A 22595-nucleotide genomic window follows, 5' to 3' on the forward strand; every position below is an offset into this window, starting at 1 on the left:
TACTGACTTGCACATTTTTCATAGAGGCAGCTTCATTATGAAATCAAATTGAACAAATTAGTTTCATCATGAAACAAAATAGTGAAACATTTTACAGGCACATCAATAAAAGTTTTATCAATCAGCATTGATATTGGTGAAGCTTTGAAATCACTGATATCAATCATTTACCAGACCGATTCCTGGGATGGCAGGATTGTCATATAATGAGAGATTGGGTCGACTTGGCCTGTATTCACTGGAGTTTGGAAGAATGAGAGGGGACCTCATTGAAACATATAAAACTCTGGACAGACTGGATGCAGGGATAATGTTTCCTCTGACTGGGAGGTCGAGAACAAGGGGTCACAATCTCAGGATAAGGGGTCGGTTATTTAGGACTGAGATGAGGACAAACTTCTTTACTCAGAGGTTGGTGAACCTGTGGAATTCTCTACCACAGAAGCTTGTGGAGGTCAAGTCGCTGAATATATTTAAGGCATTAAGGGGTGTGGGGAGAGAGCAGGTGTATGGTGTTGAGATAGAGGATCAGCCATGGTCATATTGAATGGCAGAGCAGATTTGAAGGGTAGAATGATCTACTCCTTCTATTTGCTATGTTTCTATTTCTGATACAGCAGCAGCAACATTTGGTAAAGGTGGAACCCACAACAAAGACTGGTTTGAGACCTACTCAGCAGAGATGACATCTGTCATTGAAGCAAAAAGCAAAGCCTACCTGATACACAACATAAACCCAACAGCTTGAACGCAGCGTAACTTAAAATTATCCAAGACAGTTGTGCAAAAGACAGGGAGATACTGTGCAAATAAACACTGCAACAGCCGACACCAAGAAATCCAAACTGACTGTGACAAAGGAAATGTATGTGCTGTGTATGATCGGATCAAGAGGGCGCTTGGTCCAACCCATTTGAAATTGGCAGATGATGTACTCATTGACAGAAGTAAACAGATGTCCCGCTGGGTTGAACATTACTGTGAGCTGTACTCCCGTGAGACAGACATCTCCCAGTCTCTGTTTGACTCACTTCTGCAGCTTCCTGTCATGGTTGAGTTGGACCAGAAACCTCCTTCATTTGAGCTGGAAAAGTCCATTGATTGCATAGCAAGCAGAAAGGCTCCCAGCAAGGAAGTAATTCCAGGTGAACTGTTCAAGCACAGGAATTCCCATCTCCTGTCACACCTTCATGACCTCCTCCTCTGGAAGGTCATCAGCATTCCCTCATTTTGAGGATAATGCCTACTCAGGGTCACGAGTTTCTGCCATGGGTCATCATGTGACTGAACAGGCTGATTCTTAACCCACAGATTGTTGGGCACATGGGGCGGATGTTCTACGAGGTAGTGAGATCCAGAGTGCAGGATTGCTTCCTTTTTTTCTCCCTTTCTGCCACTGCTCTGCCTCTTCATTAAGCTGTTGGGACTCAGAGCGTGAGGCAGCTGGATGGATAAGTTGTTGCCATTCTGAACAATTGGTAACAAACTCCTCCCAGTCACGAAGGCCAAAGTCACTGTGCTTCAAGGAGACATTCAGAGTGTCTTTGAAGCATTTTCTTTGTACTCCCCTAGAATGTCAGGCATTTGAGAGTTGAGATAAGAGAACTGTCATCACCAATCACAGACAGTCTCTGACCAGCCTCCATTTCTCTTCCATTTACAGATGCTCCCTCACCGGTCTCCATCTCTGCTCCACCTACAGATGCTCCCTGACCAGTCTCCATTTCTCTTTCATTTATAGATGATCCCTGACCAGTCTCCATTTCTCCTCCATTTACAGACACTCCCTGACCAGTCTCCATTTCTCCTCCATTCATAGACGCTCCCTGACCAGTCTTCTCCATTTACAGACACTCCCTGACCACTCTCCATTTCTCCTACATTTACAGACGCTCCCTGACCAGTCTCCATTTCTCCTACATTTACTGACACTCTCTGCCTCTCCTGGATTTTGGGACTGCCTCTGCTCTCAGGTTTTTGTTGTGATCCGGCTCGGAGGGAAGCGGTGGAGGCTGTTATTGGAGGTTTATATTGTTGTTTGCTGTTATCTCACTGTCAATGCACATCGTAACTGGAACTCTGCACTCAACACCCTTCCCCTGGCTTCCTGTCCTCACAAACATCACTCTGCCACATATCCGCCAACTGATTAAAACCCACAAACTGGTTGAAACCATTCATGCTGCACCTCACTAACCGCTCCATGATGACCAGTTCAACCTATCTACTGCCCGCAGTCCATCTCACTGCCCCATATGGAGCACCCTTCCTGAGCAAGATCTACCAGCAGACATCCTTTGGATCAAGCAATGGAACCACAGAAAGTCACTGACAAGTTCCTCGTGACAATCCCCATCTGCTGAATGGTTTGAACTGCCACGATGATAGTGGTCCTTGCTGAACCGGCTCAGGACAGGGGAGGGCCCTGATGCAGCCAAACTCCACCACTGGGACCACAGCACAAACCCCTTATCCACTTGAGGAAAAGTACAAACAATGCTGCACGTGACCAAGGAGAGTTCCTCTGACAGACTAAGTGGCAGACTTTCTGTCCTGCTGTACATTCTGGGAACAGACACACACCATTGAAGCAGTGAATCTCCTATTGAAACTTTGGTTTTCTCTGGCAGCACGGAGATTTGAGGGGCAAAAGCTGTTTCAGAACAGTGGAAGGAGGGTAACAAAAAACTGCAGCACAAGAGTCTGGGGTCCACTCGGTCAAAAACAATCACAACGCAGGGGTGTGGAGTTTAGGGCAACAAGAGCTGGTGGCTGAGGTTTCAATCCCATGGAGACCAGGGTTGAGTACCACTGGTACAAGGGGTTCAGTACCAAGGAGACAGGGATTTAGTCCCACTGGTACAAAGGGTTCAGTCCCAAGGAGACAGGGATTTAGTCCCACTGGAACGAAGTCCCACTTTTCCCTGAAGTAAAAGCAGATACCACTGGATGTCAGCATTTTCTGTTTGTTTCTGAATTCAGATTTTCAGCATCTGCAATATTTTACTTATGTGCCACCATGCCCTTTTTTTATTCATTTACGGGATGTGGGCATCACTGGCTCGGCCACCATTTATTGCCCATCCCTCATTACCCTTGAGGTGGTGGCAGTGAGCTACCTTCTTGAACCACTGCAGTCCCTGCGTGTAGGTACACCCAGTGCTGTTAGGGAGGGAGTTCCAGGATTTTGACCCAGCGACAGTGAAGGAACGGTGATATATTTCCAAATCAAGATGGTGAGTGGCTTGGAGGAGAACTTCCAGTTGGTGGTGTTCCCATGTATCTGCTGCCCTTGTCCTTCTAAATAGTAGCAGTTGTGGGTTTGGAAGGTGCTGTCTAAGGAGCCTTGGCAAGTTTCTGCAGTGCATCATGGAGATGGTACACACTGTGGCCACTGTTCGTCAGTGGTGGAGGAAGTGAATGTTTGTGGATGGGGTGCCAATCAAGCAGGCTGCTTTGACCTGGACGGTGTCAAGCTTCTTGAGTGCTGTTGGAGCTGCACTCACTCAGACAAGCAGAGAGCATTCCATCACACTCCTGACTTGTGTCTTGCAGATGGTGGACAACTTTGGGGAGTCAGGAGGTGAGCTAATCGCCCCAGGATCTCTAACCTCTGACTGCTCTTGTAGCCACAGTATTTATATGGCTCGTCCAGTTCAGTTTCTGGTCAATGGTAGCCTCCAGGATGTTGATAGTGGAGGATTCAGTGAAGGTAATGTCATTGAATGTCAAGGGGCAATGGTTAGACTCTCTCTTGTTGGAGATGGTCATTGCCCTGCACTTGTGAGGCACGAATGTTACTTGCCACTTGTCAGCCAAAGCCTGCATATTGCCCAGGTCTTGTTGCATTTGGACAGTGACTGCTTCAGTGTTGTTGTTTAATACATTTGTTTGGATCTGGAGGAGAGGTAATCAAAGACCAGACAGATTTAAATCCTCTTTTCCTTTTTTAATGTTTGTACAATTTATAATCCATAATCCAGTATGACTCTCACATCCACAGCTTGTATTTATGTAGCATCTTTAACATTGTGAAACATCCCAAAGTATTTCACAGGAGAATTATCAATCACCATTTGACAATAAGCCATGTAATGATTAACAGGGCAGATGAAACCAAAAACTTCATCAAAGAGGTAGGATTTAAGGAGTATCTTAAAGGAGGAAAGTGAGGTGGAGATGTTTATGGAAGGAATTCCAGAGCTAACTGACTGTCCTGCAGTGGAAACATTTTCTTCCTATCTACCTGTCGAAACCTCTCAGCATTTTGAACACCACCATTAAATTTCTCCATAACCTCCTTGCTCTCAGGAGGGAAATCCCAACTTCTCCAGTCCCTTCACAGAACTGAAATCCCTCATCCTTGGTATAATTCTGTTGAATCTCTCCTGCACCCTCTCTGAGATAGTGACGTCCTTTCTAAACTGAGGTGCCCAGATTGGTCATGAAATCCAGCTGAGGTCTCACCAGTGGTTTAATAAAAGTTTACTATAGCTTCCTTGCTTTTGTACTCTGAGCCTATTTCAATGAAGACAGGATCCTTTGTGCTTTATGAAAGCCTTATCAAATAGCCCTGCTACCTCCAAATATTTCTCTATATACAAAGTGTTCTTGTTCCTGCATTCTGTTTAAAATTGTACCATTTAGTTTATACTGCCTCTCCTCATTCTTCCTTCCAAAATGTATCATTGACTGTGGATCCCGTTGGGATGTTCTGAGGATATGAAAGGTGCGAAATGAACACAGGAACTTTCTTTCTGTTTTACAGCTGATTAAAAGTTGTCGATTTTGCTCCAAAGATTAAATTGAAATTGATATTCAAAGTTACCTATTTTGCTGCAGAAACAACTGGGAGTCAGAGAATTAAGAGGAAAGATCCCAGACAGATGTTCTTCAAGGTACACTGCAGGCCCAGCAGCTCAATCAGCTCCGCACTCAACTCAGAAGACCTTAACAACTACCCAGAGGGGAGTTCTCCTGGTGCAGTGGGACCAACATTCGTGTTTTAACTAACACCACTAAAAAACAAAAATCTGGATTAATTGGTCATTTGTCTCATTACTATTTGTGGGATCTTGCTGTGCACAAACTGGCTGTTGTGAAAGAACAAAAAGAGCATTTCAAAAGGAACTAACTTGTCTTCGTGCTTTTAAAAAGACACAACACACTGTTTAATACAAAGCTGATTTGACACTTATCCAGAATTTGAACAATTGTAACTAGACTGCAGTTTATCAAAATCATCAGAAACAGATCCCAACTCTCAGAATGAACATGGTTCTGTCCTGGATGTGGTTAACAGCAGAGTCAAACCCTTGCAGTCACTTGTGAACTCGCTGGTGCATCAGCAGAGTGGAAGAACGAGTGAATCCCTTCCCACACACAGAGCAGGTGAAAGGCTTCTCCCCAGTGTGAACTTGCTGGTGCCTCCACAGATTGCATGAACGAGCAAAGCTCTTCCCACATTTTGAGCAGGTAAATGGTCTCTCCCCAGTGTGAACTCGCTGATGTACAGTGAGGTCAGATGATTGCCTGAACCCAGTCCCACAGTGAGAGCACCTGAACGGTTTCTCGTCAGAGTGAACTGGTTGATGGTGCGCCAGGTCTCCAGAACTTTTATAACATTTCCCACAGTCTGAGCATTTAAAAGGCCTCTCCCCGGTGTGAACTCGCCGGTGTATCAGCAGATTGGATGAATTAATGAATCCCTTCCCACACACAGAGCAAGTGAACGGCCTCTCCCCAGTGTGAACTCGCTGATGTATCAACAGGCTGGACGATCGCCTGAAGCTCTTCCCACAGTGAGAGCAGCTGAATGGTGAGTAGCCAGTGTGAATGCGCTGGTGCTCCCTCAGTCCATATGGACATTTAAAGCTCCTATCACAGTCAGAGCAATTAAACTGTCTCTTATCATTGTGAACTTGCTGGTGTCTCAGCAGCCCAGATAAAAACATACATCTCTTCCCACACAGGGAACAGGTGAATGGCCTTTCCCCAGTGTGAACTCGCTGGTGTGTCACCAGGGTGGATGAATGAACAAATGCCTTCCCACACTCAGTACAGGTGAAAGGCTTCTCCCCCGTATGACTGCGTCGATGACCTTTCAGCTCAGAGGCATAATTGAATCCTTTCCCACAATCCCCACATTTCCATGGTTTCTCCCCAGTGTGACTCCGCCTGTGTTTTGACAGGCCACATGATCGACTGAAACCTCGTCCACACACAAAACGTGTACGGTTTATCCCCACTGTGAACAGTGCTAGTTCCTTCCATGTTCAAAGGCCGATGATATTCAAATCCAGAGGAATTGAGCAGCTCTGTCAGATCCCGATGTGATGTTAGGTTTGGGTTTCCCATCTGTACATTCTCTCCTTTTAATATTTGGTAAAACAAATAGAAAAAAGGAAAAAGAGAGTGTGAGAGAGAACACAAAAACAAAAAGACAGGTTGTGAAATTGAGCAGAATTCATGGGGCCAGCATTAGAAAAGAGACCATGAAAGCTGCCGGATTATTGTAAAGACCCAACTGTATACTGTTGTCCTCCAGCGAAGGGAACCTGCTATCAGGTTTGGATCTACAGAACAGGGAGAGAATTGGGAGGTGGCAGCAGTGGAGGTTTTCTACATCTGCACCTCTACCAGACGTTTGACAGAACCTGTCACCTCCACCATCTACAAAGACAAGGGCAGCAGGTGCATACATATACCATCATCCTTTTCAAGTCACACACCATTCTGAGTCAGGCATATATCCCTGTTCCTTCATCGTCACTGGGTGAAAATCTAGTAACTCCTTACTAAGAAGAATTGTGACAGGACCTTCACCACACTGACTGCAGTCGTTCAACAAGAAGGCCCACCGTCACATTTTCAATGGGAAACTGGGAATTGACAATATGTGCTGGTCTCACTGGTGATGCCCAATTCCCATGAATGAAGTGAAAATTTTCTGTACTTGCCAAATGGATTAAAAGACTCTACACATAAACTTGTTAATAAAACAATACTGTTTTCTGTTGCAGTATAGGAACCGCGTCAGTTTAATAAACTAATTTCTCCTAGAATCTACCTCCCTTTAGCTTCCCACATTGGAAATTGTTGGGCTCAACAAGTCCTCTGGGTTTCAGAGCAGTGGAGGAGACTAGAACCTGGAGACGCAGTTTAAGAATAAGAGATGAGAAATTTAAGACTTAGATGAGGAGGTTCGTTAGCCTATGGAATTCACTTCCCGAGAGCACAATAGAGGCTGGGTCATTGTTCAAGGCAGAGTTAGACAGATTGTTGATAGACAAGGGAGTCAAGTGTTGCAAGGGCAGACAGGAAATTCAAGTTGAGACCACAACCAGATTAGCCATGATCTTATTGAATGGTGGAGCAGGCTTGAAGGGCTGAATGTCCTTCTCCTGCAGCTAAGTTCTAGTCCTATGGGTTAAACCCAGCAGCCTCACCTCCATCTCCACTTCAGTTCAATGTGCTTCTGCATCCAACACTATCCTGATTCAAACCTGGTCTGTCTGTGTTTCTGGATTCAGCCTGCAATAGAACAAAAGCAAAATACAGTGGATTCGAGCAATCTGAAATGCAATAAGAGAAAATGCAGGGAAACACAATAGGTCAAGCAGTATCTGTGGAAAGAGAGAAACAGAGTTAACATTTCAGGTCGTTGACCTTTCCTCAGCCTCGAATAAAACAATTACCGACAGTTCCCACAATCCCCCGCGCCCCAGAAACCGCTCTAACCAACTCACGCCTTTCCCCAGGGCCAGCCGCGGGGCATTCTGGGCAGCTCCTTTGTTGTGAGTCGGACTCGGTGGAAATGGGAGAAGAAACTGGGAAGCGGCAGCGAGGATGGGGGAGGCGCTGCAGCATTGCTTTAATGGGCAGCCCCGACCCCCAGCAGCCCCCAGCCCGGGGAGATCACCGCACGGCCGCCGGGCCCGGCCGCTCCCATTCAGCCTCGGAGAGCCGCACTCGCTGCTCCTGAGGCTGTGCTCACCCCCCGCTCAGTTTCTCCATTGAATCCTGTTTCTCTCATTGTTTTTCCCAATTCAGATTCACCGCCTCATTTTATTTTCTTCCTCTGAGCCCCTGATCTCCATCTGACAGGGCCGTGTTGGAGAGCAGGCATTGACTGTCCTGGGAAACAACAGCAAGAGGAACTCAGAGGCCCGAGGAGCAAGGAAGCAGCGAGTTCACCAATTGGAGCAATTGAGGCCTGGAACCTGAGTTGGCCAGTCAAGTGAGTCAGTTGGAACCCCTGGTAGACAAGTTATCATTAAAACATTCTTTTTTTTGGGGATGTGAGCGTCGCTGGCTATGCCAGCAATTATTGCCCATCCCTAATTGCCCTTGTTTAGAGGGCATTTAAAAGTCAACCACATTGCTGTGGATCTGGAGTCACATGTAGGCCAGACCAGGTAAGGATGGCAGATTTCCTTCCCTGAAGGGGATTAGTGAACCAGTTAGGTTTTTATGACAATCAACAATGATTTCATGGTCCTCATCAGAGTTTTAATTCCGGATTTTTATTAAATTTAAATTTAATCATCTGCCGTGGTGGGATTTGAACCCCAGTCCCCTGGGTCTCTGGAAAACAACAGAGTAGTTTAAATGTTGTCAGTATTTTGATTTCCTGAGGCTCTGATTATGAGTTTCAGACATTCTGTGCCACGTGGATGAGGGTTTCCAAGGTCATGCATCTCTCTCTTTGCATGTCGATGTTTGTAAAAAATATACAAATTGATTTCCCCCTCATGTTTCTATTTTCAATGCTGAGATGGACAATGCCCCACCAATTCCCACTCCCCTTCTTTCTCGTGGTTAATGGAGGGTCCATGCACTTGAGTTGATGCATAATTTTGTTCCCAATTTTAATTATTGCCTCCCGCCTCAATCTGCCCATCAGTTGAAAAAACACTAATGAGGACCTGTAATGGCGGGGTCATTACCCAGCATTCCCCGCGGTGGTGAATGTTCCCCCATCCAAACCACAGGAGTGGTGCGCAGGCGCAGGTCCGATCTGTTTGGAGTATGCGCAGTGAGAGTGATGGCGGTGGGGAGAGACGCTCTTTTGTCTCATCTGCAACCGGTAAGGAAATTGAAACGCGGAGGGACCGATAGAGCCGGCGGGTCGACAGGGACGGTTTCGAAACACCTACTGAAGGCCTCACACCTCGAATAAGAATTTGCAGGTCCCGGGTTTGCAGCTTCGAGTCCTTTTCTCGAGAAGTGGCCCAGGTGAACTGCCGCCATCTTTGTTCAGCGAGGAGTAGAGCGCATGCGTTGGCGACTGGGTAGAGTGGGCGGGGCTTCAGAATCTCTGTTCCCTGCCGAGTCCTAGTGCCCGGGTAGTGCAAACAGCCGCTCCAGTTTTTTAAACAGCTTCACCTATTCCCAGACTGCAGGTGATGTTTGCAGCCCAGAGGAGACCATGTATATATTCAGTCTGAGAGGTAGCAGCCATGTATGGTTACCTGAGGGGCTGCTCTTCCATGTTAGTTTACGCTTCAGCCCCAGGCTCCTGATCTTGCTGCCCAGTGGGAGGTGGTTAAGACAGAGGATCTTCTACTGGAGCTGCTCTCGGTTAAAACAGCATTTTGGAGATCAAGGGTGGGTGGTATCTATGGCTGCTGGCCTCTCTTCCATGGTTTTGTCTGTGCCCGAGTGGCCTTGGACAAGGAACATGCGGTGTCCACCGATAGACTTGATACCTCCCACAACCGGTGGTACCTCAGGGTACAAAGTGTCTCATAGACACTGGAAACAATATTCTGGTTTAGTTGGGAAGGCTCTCTTCACTTTTGATGGAACTTTGTTGCCAATTTTAGTTTCTTTTACTTTGATTGGATCACGTGTTTGAGAAAACAAGTGGAAAGAATGTTCCACAGAAATAAGTCTAACAAGAACAGTCTGTTCTGAATTTCTATCCTGCACTGATCGTGATACTGACTCTGTCAACTCTATTTACAGAGGATTAGAAGGAGAGGACTTGCTGATGGGAAACTCAAACCAAACATCAGATCAAGATCTGACCGAGCCACTCAATTCATCAGGACCTGAATATCAACGGCCTTTGAACATTTAAAAGGTGGAAGGAGAAATGTTTGTCTGTTCTGTCTGGGGGAGAAGAATTCAACCATCGGTGTGACTGGAAAAGCACCGAGACACCCACACATCCGAGTGAGTGTGTTTCAGTGAACTGAACTTTAACCAGTTACACAGCCTGAAAAAACATTACACTGTCCACAGTGGGGAGATCTGTACATTTGCTCTGTGCGTGGATGAGGCTTCAACTGATCGACCAACCTGGAGAGACACAAGGACACCCATACCATGGAGAAACCGTGGAAATGTGGGGACTGTGGGAAGGGATTCAATTACCCATCCCTGCTGGAAATGCATCGACGCAGTCACAGTGGGGAGAGGCCATTCACCTGCTCCGTGTGTGGGAAGGGATTCATTCAGTCATCCCACCTGCAGACCCACCAGCAAGTTCACATTGATGAGAGGCTGTGTAACCCCTCGGACAGTGAGAACAGCTTTCAAAGCTCCAAGGACCTGATCAGGCACCAGGTTGTTCACACCGAGAAACAGTTCAGTTGCTCTCACTGCGGGAAGGTGTTTAAAAGATCACAGAATCTCATTGAACACGAACGCACTCACACTGGGGAGAGGCCGTTCATCTGCTCTGTGTGTGGGAAGGGATTCACTCGGTCATCCCACCTCGCTACACACCAACTAGTTCACACAGATAAAAGACCTTTCAAATGTTCTGACTGTGAGAAGAGTTATAAAACCACAAGCGATCTGCTGATCCACCAGCGGGTTCACAATGAGGAGAGGCCATTCAGATGCACAGTGTGTGGGAAGGGATTCACTCTGTCATCCAGCCTCCAGAAACACCAGCGAGTTCACACTGGGGAGAAGTCATTCACCTGCTCCTTGTGTGGAAAAGGATTCATTTATTTAACCAGCCTCAGATCACACCAACTTGTTCACTCTGATAAGAAACCTTTCAATTGTTCTGAATGTGAGAAGAGCTTTAAAACCACAAGTGTTCTGCTGAGACACCAGCGAGTTCACACTGGGGAGAGACCGTTCATCTGCTCCGACTGTGGGAAGGGATACACTCGCTCATCCCACCTGCTGACACACCAGCGAGTTCACAATAGTCTGCAGGGACTGGATTCTGCTGTTATTGCTGCTGTTAATCAGATCCAGGAATGAACCATGTTCATTCAGACAGCTGGGCTTTGTTTCAGCTGATGTAAGTAACCCGTATAACTGAGCTGGAATTTAATATTCTGGATAAATGTCAAGTGAACTAATATTGTTACAGGCACACTTTCGAGACCTTGATTTCTCCAATATGAGATTAATTGATGTCCAGTTGCTAACTGCTCCATTTTTGGAGCCTTTTCTCCTTTCTAACTCTAGATTATTTCAGTTATCATGCCTTTAATTACTCTCACGGACAAGTCCCATACCTTCCAAACTGTCCCTCCTAGCCTTGGTGTCCAGGAAAGGTATTGGTAACACTCCCGGGATCACTAAACACAAAACCCAGTCTTTTATACTGATGTGCTGGGCTCCGCCATCATTGAGGATGGTGATGATTGTGGGGACCTACTTTTCCTGTTAGTTGTTTACTTGTCCAGCACCATTCTTGACTGGATGTGGCAGGTTGATCTGTGATCTGATCCGTTGTTTGTGGGATCGCTTAACCCTGCCTCGAGCATGCTGCTTCCACTGTTTAGAATGCACATTGTTCCATCGTGTAGGGTCACCAGATTGGAATCTGAGTTTTAGGAATGCCTGGTGCTGCTCCTACACTCTGTGTTGAACCAGGGTTGGTCCCTTGGCTTGATGGTAATGGTAGAGTGAGGGATATGTGGACCATGTGGTTACAGATTGTGGCTGAATACAATTCTGCTGCTACTGATGACCCACAGCACCTCATGGATGCCCAGTTTATATTTCAACCTATTCTGAATCTATCCCATTTAGCATGGTGATAGTGCCTCACAATATGATGGACGGTATCCTCAGTGTGAACACGGGACTTTGTCTTATAAAATCACAAGAATTAGAAGCAGGAGTAGGTCATTTGGCCCCTTGAGTCTGCTCCGATCATGGCTGATCTGATTGTTGCATTAACTCCCACTTTCCTGACTGCTCCCATAACTCTTGACTCTCTTGTCAATCAAAAACATGTCCAACTCAGCTTTGAATATATTCAGTGATCCAGCCTTCATTGCTCTCTGGGAAGGAGAATTCAAAAGACTAATGACCCTCAGCAAAGAAATTCCTTCTTGTGTCTGTCCTAAAAAGGAGACCCCTTATCTTTAAACTGTGCCTCCTAGTTCTAGATTCACCCACGAAAGGAAACATCCTCCCAACATTTTCCCTGTCAAGCCCCCTCAGGATCTTGTTTCAATAAGATCACCTCTTATTTTTCTAAACTCCAACAAGTATAGGCCCAACCTGCTCAACCTTTCCTCATAGGACAATCCCTTCATTCCAGGAATCAGTATAGTGAACCTTCTCTGAACTGTTTCCAATGCAAGTATATCTCTCATTCAGTAAGGGGATGAAAATTGTGCCCAGTTCCCTCGCTGTGCTCTCTCCAATGATCTGTACAGTCATTCCTTACTTTTATACTTCAGCCCCCTTTCAAAAATGCCTCCCTAATTACTTTCTATTCCTGAATGCTACCTTTCTGTCATTCATGTACCAGGACACCCAGATCCCTCCGTACCGCAGCATTCTGCAGTCTCTCCCCATTTAAATCATATGGTTTTACTATTGTTCCTGCCAAAGTAGACAGCCTCACATTTTACCACATTATACCTGCCACAATTTTTGCCCACTCAATTAACCTATCTATATCTTTATATCCTCCTCACAACTTGCTTTCCTACCTCTTTGTATCATCAGCAAATTTGATTATAACACAATTGATTCCTTCATCCTAGTCAGATGGTAATAGTTGAGGCCCCAGCACTGATCCTTGTGACACTCCACCAGTTACAGTTTGTCAACCCGAAAGTGGATGAGCACTGTGTGGTGGTCACTCCTATCAATAGTGTCATGGACAGAAGGATCTGCAACACGTAGATTGATGAGGACGAGGTCAAGTAGGTTTTTCCCTCTTGGTTCCCTCACCACTGACCGCAGACCCAGTCTAGCAGCTATGTCCTTTAGGACTCAGCCAGCTCAGTCGATATTGGTGTGAGTGAGCCAGTCTTGGTGATGGACATTCCTCCACCCACTGTACATTCAATGCCCTTGCCACCCTCAGTGCTTCTTCCAAGTGGTGTTCAACATGGAGGAGCACTGATTCATCAGCTGAGGGAAGGCAGTCAGCATGAGATTTCCATGCCCATGTTTGACCTGGTGCCATGAGACTTCATGGGGACTGGAGTCAAGGTGGAGGACTCCCAGGGCCACTGTCTCACCCTGTATACCTCTGTGCTGCCATCTCTGTTAGGGCCTGTCTCTGAGTGTGACTGTGTCAGGCTGTTGCTTGACTAGTCCGTGAGATTGTAGCCAAGTTCATGTTTAATAATTAGTTTCTAGTTTAGTTATGTGTAATGATCAAGGAATTGAAGTGTATTAATCAACTAACCTAATATGATATTCTGCTTAATTGTAATCGATGTAGAACACTGGTAGCATGTGACTGGCTCTTTGTCTGTAGCTGCATCCTTACTTGACAAGTGAAATACAGCCCATGGCCCTAGGCTGGTGCAAAGCTACACTTTTATGGTTTAATTACAGAGTAAATACTGCAAACCCCGTCTTGGTTGGATGAGCTAAGGTCTGGAACCGTTAACTCCCCAGCCATTGACACTGATAAGCTATTCTTGAGGTAGAAGACCCTATTGTGTGAAGAAAACAGCTGTGGGGTTTCAAACCTTTAGCCTTATGTCTTAAATCAGTTTATCCTTTTAACTTGTCGTGTTTTCAAAGAAGCAGTCACTTTCCTGAACAATATATAACCTGGTTCTGTAAACTTAAAGAATTAAGTGCTCCAATCAGTTTTTGTAGCTCTGTAGTTCTTTTGACTCATATTACTTATGAACATGTATCAATTAAATGTATCAATTAAATGTATCAATTGTATGCACTTTTATGTGTATCTTGCGATCTCAACTTTGACACACTGATCACCTTTATACACTGATTTTATGCACACTACCTGTCGATTTTAGGTGCGAAGTAACTTTGTATTTTCGGTATCAGTTTAAGGCTGTGTGCCACTTTGTACCTTTTTAATAAACTGTGTTCCAATCCCTGGCAGCCACTACGAAAACATACACCAGCAAGCAGTTTCTTTAACCAAAACATATTGATAGGCGCCTGCCCTAATGAGAACTCTACAGGATTTCTAAACATCAATTAGGCATTTGGGACAATGAGCCCGAGTTTTTTTTTATTCATTCATGGGATGTGAGTGTTGCTGGCTAGGCCAGCATTTATTGCCCATCCCTAATTGCCCTCGTTCAGAGGGCATTAAGAGCCAACCACATTGCTGCAGGTCTGGAACCACATGTAGGCCAGACCAGGTAAGGACAGGAGATTTCCTTCCCGTAAGGACATTCGTGAACCAGATGGGTTTTTACAACAATGGATTTGCAGTCGTTATCAAACTTTTAATTCAAATTTCACCATCTGCCGTGGTGAGATTCGAACCTGGGTCCCTAAAGCATTACCCTGGGTCTCTTGAATACTAGTCCAGTGACAATACTACTATGCCACCGCCTCCCTCAAAGTGTTAACCATTAGGACTTGACTCCACATGCTTTCTTATCTCAAATAAGTGGACAAAGAAAACATCTTAAGGCATCCGATTATCTCAGTAGAAAGCTACAAAATTTCATGAAATGACAGGAAAATCTATAATGAGGGGCACAGTCCCACAAGTTATTGACACATTAGAGTGTGGAGAGTCAGGAGATTAAATGAAATGGCATCAGTAGATGACCCATCAGAAACTAATCACGCACCACCTAAACCAATCGGACTGATCATGCATCGTCTGAACCAGAGTTCAGGAACACTACTGATCGTGCACAGGGGCTGTGTCTAGAAAGGGTTAATAAGCACCAGCTTTCAGGAGCATAGCTGCAGCTCCAGGAAGATGAGCAGGAAGAAGATAGATTACAGTCAACAGAACAAGAGACAACATGACAGTTGGCCAGAAGTCATGAGCGAGTGTTCCAAAGTGAACCGACTGTTTCCACTGCCTTTGGTAAGTTTAGCATTTTGTAATTATTATGATTAACTTAGTAAATTCTGTGAAGCTCGTGACAGCTCACTTGTAAGAAGCATGATCCTGTAGTGAGTCAGAACTGAAAGTCCTTTTATATCAGCTCTCCCAACTCAAGTCTAATAATTGTAATTGACTTAAGTTTTACAATTAAGTTAAAGCAAACCCTAGATCTGACAGAAATTGACACAAAGTCCAGCTGTTATAGGGAGGACTTTGCAGGGTCATTGAGGGTGATCTGTCTGGTTTTATTAATTTCTGTAGAACTTTGATACAACTAAATGGCTCGGCCATTTCAGAGTCCGCTTCATTGCTGTGGTCCTGGAGTCACATGTCGGCAGGCCAGGTAAGGACGGCCGATTTCCTTCCCTAAAGAGCATTCGGAACCACATGAGGCTTTATAAAAATCTGATAGTTTTATGATCATCATGACCAGCCTTTTTAGATTTATTCCAAGTTTATGAATTAATTAAATTTATCCCCAGATACCCTCAGTGGGATTCAAACTCATGTCTCCAGACAATCATCCAGGTCTCTGGATCACTAGTCCAGTAGAATTAACACTCTACTGCCATTCCCTTGTGTATGTATTTAGCAAGAGCCTGCAGGCTGATGAGACTCTGTTAAATTGCTGGTGTGCTCCTGTACTGCTCTGTTTTAACAGGAGCCTGCAGGCTCATGAGACTCTGTTAAACTATCAGTGTGGTTCTGTATTCTGCCTGAAATGTAAAATGACTGAACCTTTTGTTCCTGTTATGAAATGAGGGTGTATATTAATGAGTCTCACATCCTTGCCCATGTCTGCTGCAATTGTGTAGAAGGGGGATGTGTAGAAGAGCTGGTCTTTGTATGGAGATGTGAACCAAGGAAACGGTATTTGTGTGTGATAGTGACACAGCCTTGTGCTTACACTCAGAACAATGCACAGATATCCTTGTTATATGCTGAGCAGAGTCAGATCATGAATGTAGTGAACAAGTTAAATTTAAATATCTCCTGAGTAGCCACAGTTTGTTAGATCACAGCTGAGAAGAAGAGAGTTCTGTATTATCACTGTTATAAAGAAAAAGTAATCATACTCTATTATTCCCAGGATGTTAATAAAGTCGGTAAAAAACAATCTGTTGTAGCTTAATTTTCTGGTGTCTGAAACCACAAATTTCAACATTTAGAGTCAACAAGATGAGCAATTAAACACATCAGGGCCCAATACTGCAGATCAATATTCCCAGGGGAAAGCCTGTATCCAACATCTCGAGTAGATGGAACAGAGAAAGATCCCAAATATATGAAATCCTGAATCATTTTGTAAATATCTTTCAAATGCCGATAGGATCCAGCTGTCAGTTTCCGATACATTGAAGTCAATGGAAAGTGAGAGAGAGGCTGGAGAGTCAGGTTGAAAGCAGAGTTGGGGCCACTTACACTGAGACACCAAATCCAGGGACCATGAACACAGAGTATAAAATGGGAATCAGAGAGTCTCAGTCTGGGGAATGGTCCTGGTGGTGAAACCAGCTCTAGCGAGGGTGAAAGATGAGGAATAGATGAAGCGATGATGATGGAATCAGATGGTGACCAGCGGGGCTGCTGATTGGTTATTGTCAAAATCTCTTTTCAGGCAGGATGATGATTGGCTGTAAGCAGCTCAACATCTGGATCCACCTGCTCTTGTCCTGCAGTCTAATGTCCCTGATGTTTGTTTCTGTGCGAAATGTCAAGATGTGAAAGGAGGGAGGAAATCGGGCTCGAGCCAGAAGCAAGGGTCCTCAAATGAACAATTCATGAAGCTGTTTTGTGATTCGTCTGTATGAGGTTCAAATACAAAAAATGGAAAAGGATGTGTCAAGTGATACTGGTGTTATCAATTATGGTTTCTAACTCTCATCATTAACTCCCAAACCTAACATCCTATTGGCCAGCCCAAACCATTAATCCCAATCCCAACCACTGACCCCAATCCCAATCGATAACCGCGAACGCACAAATACTGACCCCAACCCCAATCGATAACCATGAACGTACAAAAACTGACCCCAAACCCAACCAATAACCACTACCTGCAAACATTGATCCCAAACCCAATCAATAACCCCGAACACTAACCCCAATCTGAACCAATAACAGCTAACCCCAAACACTGACACCACCCTAACCAATAACCACTGCTGCAAACACTGACCCCAATTCTAACCAATAACTGCTAACGACACCCAAACCCTAGCCCAATTCCTAACCCCAGCCCCAATCACTAAGACCAGCACCTAAGACCCAGCTTAACTAAGGATCATTGACAGGTAGCTATGGAGGGGCTAAAGGGCTGACACAGGAAGAATTTGAAACAATTCGCTCAATTAAGGTAATAGTACGAGGTATGTTCGTAACAAGAGATTAAATCAATGAGACCATCAAAATCAGCAATGAAAATTACAAAGATCAGAACATTTCAAAAGTTCTCACACACAGTACACGTGGAGTAGTTTTACTAAATCAGGTTCCAAAAGGGTAAAATAACACAGAAAATAACAGATTTCAAATCTCATACAAGATTGTTCTCTACAGAGTTGTGCAAATGAAATCTAGATGTGTGTAAAGTGAAACATTACAGTTCAGCCTGTAACCCACAAGCAGCATAATCAAACGGAACAAGCTTGGGGTTTCTTTTCTTCTGCTGTCGGGGAGTAGAAGCAAAAACCACCTTAAATGTCAATATCTGAGTCAGACACCCAGGCCAAAGCTTCTGGTGTAACAGTGTGGATATCTGATAAGCTGCCTGTGAATTTCCTCTGAGGACAATGTTTGACCATGTGCTGCAGGGTCTGTTTAGGAGCTCCACAGTCTCATGATAGGAACAGGAGAAGGCCACTCAGCCCATCCAGCCTGCTCCCGCCATTCAATATGATCATGGCTGATCGAACACTTCAATGCCTTTTACCCCACACTATCCCCATAACCTTTTATGTTATTGTTAATCAGAAATCTATCAATCTCTCATGATGGAGATGTTTTAATCTTCCAGCTATTGAGAAGGTGGCAGCATCCACCATGACCCGGTCTGAGGCTCTTCAGGCGTGGATGATCACAGCCTTCTCAGGGCCCATCCTGTTACATGATCATAGATCACAACTAACATCATCGCAAAGGACTCTGAACTTGTCATTGAATCAACCTCCGGTGAGAGCAGCAAATCAAATGAAACTGTCCTCTTCAGGACCAAAGAAAACCACACATTAGACCAGCTATCCCAATATGTCAGCTTAACATCTAAGGCATCTCTCACTCAAAATGCCAGTCTCTCCAAAGGTTACTCAGGAAACACAGCATTGATGCCCTGGTTCCTCAGGAAACACATATCGAACACATTCACCAGTTCAACACAAAGAGGACATATTAAAGGTTTTGACCTAATCGCTTGCAATGACCATCCCAATACGGTCATAGGCATGAACATACTCGGCCCCGTGAGCCTGCTCCACCATTCAATAAGATCATGGTTCCACCTACCCCCAATAACATTTCACCCCCTGGTCAGGTGTGTTACATCAAATAAAGTATCGAGGGCTGCACCAAACTGAAGCAGACCAGTGTTTCTGGACTTTTCACTACGGCAATAAGTGTAGGAGAGTTAACAATCTACAGATGACTATAAACCAACAATCGTACCTGACCCACTGCTTCCTCCTCATCAACATCCATCCATCCATCTCAGAATCTTCAATATCTACCACACAATGTGGGGTTATGTAGATGTCAACTATAATGGAGAAGCAATTGTACAGTGAGCTTTACTAGAAAATAACTTCCTCCTTTTTGTTGTCAGGGTTCAAGGTACATTCCATTAATCAAGGTGGCAGAGAGAATATAACTTGGATCTATGCTTCTTCTCCAACTAAAGCAAAGGAAACCCAATCACCACCTCCAGAACCATTCCTGACAAATTCCTAACAGTCAGCACAGGTTTTCCCATCATCCCATCATTGGCAATGAAAATCCTGTCATCACATCAACAGCAGAAACACGATGGAATTTCAAAAAAGAAAACCGGGAAATCTTCCAAAAGGCAATTGACACCAACATCAGGTGGATTTCACCAATGTGTTCAACAGATTTATGGGATTGATGAAAGTTCGGAGCTAAATATGGAGAAGATGGACTCGATGAGAACAGAAATAACCTTGAGTTAGAAAAGGCCCCAAATAATGGCCCAGTCAGGAACAGAAGATCAATCAGTCTCCTCTTATCATTGGGGAAATCAAATCTTCAAAACACCGTGTGTCTGAAGCAAAGCTGATTGAGTCAATATTTACACAGAACATCAATGTGCAACCCAGCTATCAAGCTTATTAATGTCAGCAGCAACAAACTCTGACTGTCAGAATGAACATGGTTCAGTCCTGGATGTGATTAACTACAGCAATAACAACAGAATCCAAATCCAACCCCTGCAGTCACTTGTGAACTCGCTGGTGCCTCAGCAGTGTGGATGAACGACTGAATCTCTTTCCACACACGTGGCAGGTGAATGGCCTCTCGCCACTGTGGACTTGCTGGTGGGTCAGCAGGGTGGACGATTGAGTGAATCCCTTCCCACACACTGAGCAGATGAATGGCCTCTCCCCAGTGTGACTCCACTGGTGATTAAGTAGGTTGGACATCCAAATGAAACCTTTCCCACAGAAAGAGCAGATGAATGGTCTCTCCCTGGTGTGTGTGTGTTGGTGCATCAGCAGATCAGCAAGGTTTTTAAAGCTCTTCTCACAGTCTGGACATTTAAATGGTATCTTAGTGTGAACAAGTTGGTGTGTCAGGAGGTCGAATGAACGGGTGAATCCCTTCCTGCACACAGAGCAGGTGAATGGCCGCTCCCCGGTGTGAGTGCGTTTATGGTTCAATAGATCATTCTTCCTTTTATATTTTTTGTCACAGTCAGAACATTGAAAAGGTCTTGCCTCACTATGAATACGATGATGTGACAGGAGGTGGGATGAGTTAGTGAAGCCTTTCCCACACACGGAGCAGGTGAACAGTCTCTCCCCTGTGTGAATTCGCTGGTGTCTCAGAAGGTGGGATGATTTAGTGAATCCCTTCCCACACATGGAACAAGTGAATGGTCTCTCCCCAGTGTGACTGCGGCGATGAATATGCAGCTCAGACGGGTAATTGAATCCCTTCCCACAGTCCCCACATTTCCACGGTTTCTCCCCAGCTGGACAACACTTGTGGTTTGACAGGTTATATGATCGTCTGAAGCCTCGTCCACACAGAGAACACATGAATGGCTTCTTCCAGTTATGAACAGTACTTTCTGATTCCATGTTCAAAAGCTGATCTTGTTCGTGTCCCAATGAATTGAGTGACTGTCAGATTCTGATGCGATGATTGATTTGAGGTTCCCATCCACAAATCATCTCCTTCGAATATCCTGTAAAATTAATTCAAATGGGAGAAAGAGAAGTGATAAACACAGTAGCAGGTTGTGAAATTGAGCTGAATGAGTCTGGTAACTTGTGGGGAGGGCACTAGGAAAAAGTGACCATGAAAGCTGCCATTGTCATTAAAAGCCCAACTGATCCTTCAGTGAAGGGAATCTGGCCTGGACCTACACAAGAATCCAGCCTCGATGGGAGGAGAAAGACTGAGGTGGGAGAGGGAGGGAGTGAATGAGAACCTTCACCAGCCCAAAGGACAGTGGAACAGTATCAACCGCAAATTCCCCTTCCAATCGCAAACCAAGCTGACTCACACTTACAGTGCCATTACCTCATTGTTGCTGGGTGAAAATCTTGTAACTCCTTAACTCAGCACTGTGACAGTACCTTCACCACACAGACTGCAGCAATTGATCAAGCATCACCTTCTCAAGGGGAAACTGCTGATTGTCAATATTTTTTTGAATTCATTCACAGACGTGGGTGTCGTTGGTTAAGCCAGCATTTAATGCCCATCCCCAACTTCCCTTGAGATGGTAGAGGTGAGTCACCTTCTGGAAAGGCTGAAGTGCATGTGTTATAGGTACACCCAGTGTTGTTAGGAAGGGAGTTCCACGATTTTGATCCAGCAACAGTGAAGGAATGGGAATATAGTTCCAAATCAGGATGGTATGTAGCTTAGAGGGGAACTTGCAGGTGGTGATATTCCCATGCATCTGCTGCCGTTGTCCTTCTCGGTGGTAGAGTTCGTGGGTTTGGAAGGTGCTTTTTGAAGGAGGCTGAGAGAGTTGCTGGTCATGCTCGTGATGCCCATGTCCCAATAATTAATTGTAAAAGTTTCTGTATTTGAAATATAAAGCGTCGACATAAATACTGTCTCCGACTTGAAATACGGCTTTTAATTGGTCCGTCTGTGTTTCTATACTCGGATTTATCAGCAACGCGTACAATTAAACAAAAGCAAAACATGCACATGCAGGATGTCTGAAATTTTTACAAAAGTGTTTGCTAAGTCAGCATCTGTGGAGAAGGAAACAGAGTTTGCAACAAAACACTCACCGATAGGCACTGACTCATGGTGGCTGATTCCCACAATCCCCCGCGCCCCAGAAACCGCTCTATCCAGCTCGCTCCTTTCCCCAGGTGCTGAGTGCGCATGCGCCCAGGGCCAGCCGCGGGGCATTCTGGGTGGCTCCCTTGTTGTGAGTCGCACTCGATGGAAACGGGAGAAGAAACAGAGAAGCGGCGGCGAGGATGGGGGAGGCGCTGCAGCATCGCTTTAATGGGCAGCCCCTCGCCCCCGACCCCCAGCCTCCCAGCCCGGGGAAATTACCGCACGGCCGCCGGGCCCGGCCGCTCTTTCTCGATCTCTGAGAGCCGCATTCGCTGTTCCTGAGGCTGCCACATCGCGCATGCTCTGTGCATGCAGGCGGACACAGGGGGCGGGGCCTTTCCGCACCTGCGCGTTACGGCCCTTCTGATGGGGATGGGACATGTTCACGCGCGCGGAACATTATGGACAGGCTAAAAGCAAAAAACTGCGGATGCTGGAAATCCAAAATAAAAATAAAAATACCTGGAAAAACTCAGCAGGTCTGGCAGCATCTGCGGAGAGGAACAGTTAACGTTTCGAGTCCGTATGACTCTTCAACAAAACAAAGTAAAAATAGAAAAGAAGTTAAAAAAAAGCTGGTTTAAGGGGGGGAAACAGGTAGAGCTGGATAGAGGGCCAGTGATAGGTGGAGATAGCCAAAAGATGCCACAGACAAAAGGACAAAGAGGTGTTGAAGATGGTGATATTATCTAAGGAATGTGCTAATTAAGGGTAGAAAGCAGGATAAGCAAGGTACAGATAGCCCTAGTGGGGGTGGGGGAAGGGATCGAAATAGGCTAAA

The 22595-nt window shown here is 45.3% G+C and overlaps 3 protein-coding genes across 4 annotated transcripts in view; 2 read left to right on the forward strand and 1 right to left on the reverse strand.

Moving 5' to 3' along the window:
* Positions 1 to 22595, forward strand: part of LOC144698213 (uncharacterized) — a 352133-nt gene that overhangs the window by 224413 nt on the left and 105125 nt on the right. The gene's annotated exons all lie outside the window — the stretch shown is intronic.
* LOC144697745 (uncharacterized) lies at positions 3929 to 22107 on the reverse strand. Its single transcript, XM_078569752.1, has 3 exons — positions 22034 to 22107; positions 19759 to 20176; positions 3929 to 6266 (listed from the first exon to the last, which is right to left on the reverse strand). Exons 1-3 carry the CDS (start codon positions 22105 to 22107, stop codon positions 5322 to 5324), a joined length of 1437 nt encoding a protein of 478 aa, XP_078425878.1. The 3' UTR covers positions 3929 to 5321.
* LOC144698183 (uncharacterized) lies at positions 9008 to 12642 on the forward strand. 2 transcript variants are annotated; one of them, XM_078570135.1, is made up of 2 exons: positions 9008 to 9088; positions 9970 to 12642. In XM_078570135.1, the coding sequence occupies exon 2, from the start codon at positions 10333 to 10335 to the stop codon at positions 11224 to 11226; it is 894 nt and encodes a 297-aa protein (XP_078426261.1). In that variant the 5' UTR covers positions 9008 to 9088; positions 9970 to 10332; the 3' UTR covers positions 11227 to 12642. The 2 variants fall into 2 exon arrangements, with proteins under 2 accessions (XP_078426261.1, XP_078426260.1); XM_078570134.1 differs by having other exon boundaries at positions 9044 to 9237.

This window comes from Cetorhinus maximus, chromosome 23, assembly GCF_964194155.1.
Source record: "Cetorhinus maximus chromosome 23, sCetMax3.hap1.1, whole genome shotgun sequence".
NCBI classification, from domain to species: domain Eukaryota; kingdom Metazoa; phylum Chordata; class Chondrichthyes; order Lamniformes; family Cetorhinidae; genus Cetorhinus; species Cetorhinus maximus.

Bases quoted from the DNA above. Each gene is read 5' to 3' on its own strand.
- LOC144698183 (XM_078570135.1), top strand. From the start codon at position 10,333: ATGGAGAAACCGTGGAAATGTGGGGACTGTGGGAAGGGATTCAATTAC.
- LOC144697745 (XM_078569752.1), bottom strand. From the start codon at position 22,107: ATGTGGCAGCCTCAGGAACAGCGAATGCGGCTCTCAGAGATCGAGAAA. The intron at 20,177-22,033 runs GTAATTTCCCCG...AAAATATAAAAG, and splicing joins CCGGGCCCGGCGGCCGTGCG to GAAGAATGATCTATTGAACC. The intron at 6,267-19,758 runs TCATCCACACTG...TGAACATGGAAG, and splicing joins GTGGAAAGAGATTCAGTCGT to GAACTAGCACTGTTCACAGT.